At 39.0% G+C, this 5,510-nt stretch overlaps 1 protein-coding gene across 1 annotated transcript in view; it reads left to right on the plus strand.

Moving 5' to 3' along the window:
• The window catches only part of SLC30A6 (solute carrier family 30 member 6), a 70,023-nt gene that overhangs the window by 6,446 nt on the left and 58,067 nt on the right, over window positions 1-5,510 (plus strand). Inside the window, exons 3-4 of the mRNA XM_007102466.4 lie at window positions 3,546-3,630; window positions 5,085-5,127. Of these exons, the coding sequence (XP_007102528.2) occupies window positions 3,546-3,630; window positions 5,085-5,127 (128 nt within the window). The remainder of the gene's footprint in view (window positions 1-3,545; window positions 3,631-5,084; window positions 5,128-5,510) is intronic.

Genomic DNA, 5,510 nt, shown 5'->3' on the forward strand with positions numbered 1-5,510 from the left:
CGGGCCCAGCTGCTCCGCGGCATGTGGGATCTTCCCAGACCGGGGCACGAACCCGTGTCCCCTGCATCGGCAGGCGGATTCTCAACCACTGCGCCACCAGGGAAGCCCCCATTGTCTCAATTTAAGCATTTTACTCATCAGTCACTATCTCTTGTCTTTCCAGTTCACTCCTCCTATTACTAGGACCTCCAGTCCATTGACTTTGCTATATTTTCACTATTTTTCACCTCTCTTATCCTCATTTACTTACTTATCAATTTAGATTCTCTGGTCTATCATTTTCATTTTCTTGCATATGCCTTCAACTCCTTTGTGCCCCTCTTTTGTCTATCATACTTCCTTGGCAAATCCTTAACCTCATTAAGTCCACTTTTTTCCTACTCTGTACCTGCATGCAAGCAACTGAATGTAGCCTTAAAAAAACCACAAAACCATGCTGACTGGTCTCACTTTAAATTCATGATCAAGTATGCCATTAGTGTGGCCCATACTATATGTTTCTAGTTTTTTCAGTTTCCAGTTTCCTAAGTGACAGTTTCATACCATTTTCTTTCACTTCTGTCCTCAAACTCCTAAAAGCTTATTCATCCCCACTCTGACCTGTTCATCCTTCTTCCTGTTTCGCTGAGGGAAAGGAAGTAATCAGGAGAAAACTTCCGCATCCTGTCATTAGCATATCTACCAACACTCTGCCTTCCCTCCTATTTTGTGAATGAACTGTCTGATCTGCTACATAAGGCCAAGTCTTCCACTGTTGCCTACTCAAAGACAGCATTCCTATAATGGTTCCTTCTGTCTCTTCTTTGTTGTTCCTTCTTGAATCATTCTCCTTCTCCTTCTTGCATCATAGTTACATGCCATATATTCCACTCTCAGCTACTGCTTCCTTTCTCTGCTTCCTTTTATACAAAAGTACTTAGAAGAATTGTCTTTACTCTCTTTGTTCACTTTCTCTTCTCCCTGTTTCTATTAAACAAAACCAGTCTGATTCTAGTCCCCACTTATCCACAGAAATAGCTTTTACAAGGTAACTAATAACTTCTGTGTTGCCAAAGCAGTGGTCATCCTCATTTCCCATCTTATTTGACCTTCAGTGGCATTTGACGAAAAACAGTCTCTTCCACCGTAAAGCAGTTTTATTCATTTGGACTCTGAAATGCCACTCTTGATTTTCCTACTACTTTCTTGGCCATTATTTTCAGTCTCCTTTCTTACTTTCCTCTCATCTTTCTGACCTCTTAAGTTCTGGAGTGTCTCAGGGCTTATGGAGCTCTGGCCTCTCTTGTTTACATTCATTCCATTTAGTTGACACTTTCATTACCATATGCTGATGACCCTATATTTATATCTCAGTCCCTATCTTCTTCTATACCTCCAATTCCTATATATAATGGACTTCTCAACATTTTCACCTGGATATCTAATAGAAGTGTCAAATTTAATATGATCAAACCTGAACTTTGATTTTCTGTCACTCCTTCACTACATGGCTCAGGCCAGAAACCTTGGAGTCACTTTTACCCATCTCTTTCCCTTACTCCTCACATCTGCTTTATAAGTAATTCTTGCCGGCTTTATCTTCAGTATAATACTCAGAATCTGACTCTTTTAACACCTGCCTACCACGTTCAAAGCCACCATCATTTCCCACATGGTTTATTGCAATCACATTCTGAATGGTCTTCCTACTTTCATCCTTGCCCCTATGTAGTATATTCTACATAGGGAAGCTGAATGAGCTTTTTAAAATGAAAGCTAATCACTTTACATCTCATCTGGTATACATCCCAATTCTTTTCATGGCATACATGACACTACTTGATGTAGCCCCAGACTCCCTCTCAGCTCTCTTGTCTAGCTGTCCTCAGCCATTCTTCTATCTCAAAGAATTTACACTCTGGTTCCCATTTTCTCTCCCAGATATCTGCATGCTTAACACCTTTGCCTCTTTCTGATTTCTGGTCACATGTCGCCTTACCAAAGGAGTCTTTTCTGAGCACCTTATCTAGAAGAGCAGCTCTTCCATGTCTTCCATTTACTGTGTTCTTACTGTATTTTTTCTTCTAGCACTTATCACCAACTGACCTTATATATTTGCTTATTGTCTGTCACCTCACCTGGATTATGAGGTCCATGTTTTGTTCACTGCTGTATCTCCAGTGCCTAGAATAGTGTCTGTTACAAAATAGATACTCAAATATTTGTTGATTAATAGCTTGATTCAGCATTAGAACTGCATGCATTAAATGCTTTATCCTCCTTTTCTGACTGCTGTCGAATCCCTGTCCTGACTAGACCCCATATCCAATCATTTCATTAATGTCCTCACTAGTATTAGAGTCCCTTGTCTTGTTAATCTATCATATCAGTTCTCAAATCTCTAACATCCCTATCTCACTTGCTTTTCTGGTTTTGCTCGTGGGTGTAGAGGGAGTTCCACAATGGTGTCTACCATAAATTCATGTTGGTAATTATTCTTCTTTTTGATGATTCAATAGTATATTCACCATAACATCTATTCTGCAGATCCTCTTCTAGATTTAAGTTTCCAGTGCTACCTTATCATATCCCCTAATTTTAGAAAATGGCCTTGCTTCTTCCTTTCTAGACTGTTACCTCTGTGTTACATCACTGTCATTTCTTTCTGCCTTACAAATTCTCTTTCCCTTCTATTATCTTCTTACCCTTCTCACTTTCTCACAGGTGGTGTTCTTCCTTTCTAGACCTGCACCTTTCATCTGTATTGTAAAACCATCCTATCCATTACCATACTTGACCTTAGTAATTACATGTTTAATTTTAACACCTCCAAATAACTACCTTTTCACTAATTTATTTCACCTCTACTTTCAAACAAGCATAGGTCTCTCTTTATAGGGAGAGGAGTGGAACAAAAATAAAAAACAGTTCACTTGATCTCTTCTTCCTTTGTTTTTAGAATGCTCTTCCTCCTTCCTCTAAATCCTAGCTATTTCAAGGTATATCTCAGATCCTCCCTTTTCTGTGAACTTCTAAACTGTGGTAATCTTTCCCTCTTTTGCAGTCCTATTTCATACAGTTTATTTGGTAAATAACCAAGTACTGCTCTTTTTTGGTGGGTGGGTGGGCAGGGTAACTTTATTTTGATGTACCATCAAACTTACAGAAATGTTATGAGTATAAAGAACTCCCTTATACCCTTTATTCAGATTCATCAATTGCTTTACATTTTGCCCCATTTGTTTTTATCATTGTCTCTACATGTTTATAGAGACAGAATTATATACAAATGTCAGCATATTTTCTCAACTATTTGAGAGTTTGTGTGTCAGAATTTATTTTCTCTTGAATAATTCCCCTTCTAGAATTATTCTTTTAGGCTTATATATTATAATAGTAACTTGGTTGATGATAATTTTGGTAGTTTTAGAAAATGTGGCACTTCAACTTTTTGAAACAAGTTGTGCTTATTCCTTTGACTATTAGAGTATGAGTCACAGCAACTTGAATGGACCCAGAGAAGTTTATCAGCATTGTACAAATAAAAATGATTTTCTTTTTCACAGTCCTGGAAGATACTGCTCTTTGGTGCAATAAACTTAACATGTACTGGCTTCCTGCTAATGTGGTGCAGTTCCACTAATAGTATAGGTATGTCACTATTCTTAATTTTAGGAGTTAATTATTTCACTTTTATTGTTCTCATTTTAAATAAAGGTATGTCTTCCTTTACATAGAATATATTATTCTGAACCATAACTCAAAAGATTTAAATGAGAGAATCTATTCCAAAAATACCTTGTAAACTATAAAATTTGGTTCAGTTGTTAGGCATTATCATTTAAAATGAGCTTTTTTTTTTTTTTTTTTTTTGCGGTACGCAGGCCTCTCACTGCCGTGGCCTCTCCTGTTGCGGAGCACAGGCTCCGGACGTGCAGGCTCAGTGGCCATGGCTCACGGGCCCAGCCTCTCCGCAGCATGTGGGATCTTCCCAGACCGGGGCACGAACCCTCGTCCCCTGCATCGCCAGGCGGACTCTCAACCACTGCGCCACCAGGGAAGCCCTAAAATGGGCTTTTTTTAAAAAAAAAATTTAAATCTATTTGAAAAACTAAGATTTCTTTTTATTTTATTTTTTTTGTGGTATGCGGGCCTCCCCCTGCTGTGGCCTCTCCCGTTGCGGAGCACAGGCTCCGGACGCGCAGGCCCAGCGGCCATGGCCCACGGGCCCAGCCGCTCCGCGGCACGCGGGATCCTCCCAGACCGGGGCGCGAACCCGGCTCCCCTGCATCGGCAGGCGGACGCGCAACCACTGCGCCACCAGGGAAGCCCCTCTTTTTATTTTTTAATTGAGGTATTGATTTACATTATTATATTAGTTTCAGGTGTACAGCATAGTGATTCAGTATTTTTATAGATTATGCTCCACTAAAAATTATTGCAAAATAATGGCTATAATTCCCTGTACTGTACAATTTATCCTTGTTACTTATCTATTTTATACATAGTAGTTTGTATATCTTAATCTCTTACCCTTATCTTGTCCCTTTCTCACTGGTAACCACTAGTTTGTTTTCTATACCTGTGAGTCTGTTTTATAAATAGTGCTGCTGTGAACATTGGGGTGCATGTATCTTTTTTGTGAGATTTCCTTTTAATGTGATTAGTTCTTCAATTTATGTAGTGTATAAATAAAATTTTATGATTTATTGAGTTTTCCTTTAAAAGGGAAATCGAATAGTTTTCTTCTGTCCTAACTCTTATGTTTTTATTTACCATTATTTTCATCTTGCTATTTTAAAAACACATTTAAAATAGTACTCCGATGACAGAAGGAGGCAAAAAATTGATCTCAGGGCTTTTGAGCATATACTGCTTCATTTTTCCTGATGGAGAAATCAGGTTCTAAAGTAAGCTTTTGTATTAACCAACTTTGGCTATATATATTAGTCAAATTTACTAGATAATTGCCAACATATGAGATTAATCAGTGACTCATGTTTTTTGGTGATGGATGTCCCTGTTATGAACAATTTTGGTGATTTGCTGTATTTCCTAACAACAGATTCAGTAACATTTTAATCAGTCTTTTTGTTGTTTTGCAGCTTTAACTGCCTATACTTACCTGACCATTTTTTATCTTTTTAGGTAAGTTTTAAAAACGCTCCTTAATGTTTTTACTTCCTTCCTTCCTTCCTTCCTTACCTACTTACTTACTTACTTTCTTATTTATTTATGTCTGTGTTGGGTCTTCATTGCTATGCGGAGGCTTTCTCTAGTTGCGTCAAGTGGGAGCTACTCTTCATTGCGCTGCGCGGGCTTCTCCCTGCGGTGGCTTCTCTTGTTGCAGAGCACTGGCTCTAGGCGTGAGGGCTTCAGTAGTTGTGGCATGCGGGCTTAGTTGCTTCATGGCATGTGGGATCCTCCCGGACCAGGGATCAAACCTGTGTCCCCTGCATTGACAGGCAGATTCTTAACCATTGCACCACCAGGGAAGTCCCCTCCTTAGTGTTGTTTTGTTTTTTTTTTTT

Source organism: Physeter macrocephalus, chromosome 12 (genome assembly GCF_002837175.3).
Source record: "Physeter macrocephalus isolate SW-GA chromosome 12, ASM283717v5, whole genome shotgun sequence".
NCBI classification, from domain to species: Eukaryota; Metazoa; Chordata; class Mammalia; order Artiodactyla; family Physeteridae; genus Physeter; species Physeter macrocephalus.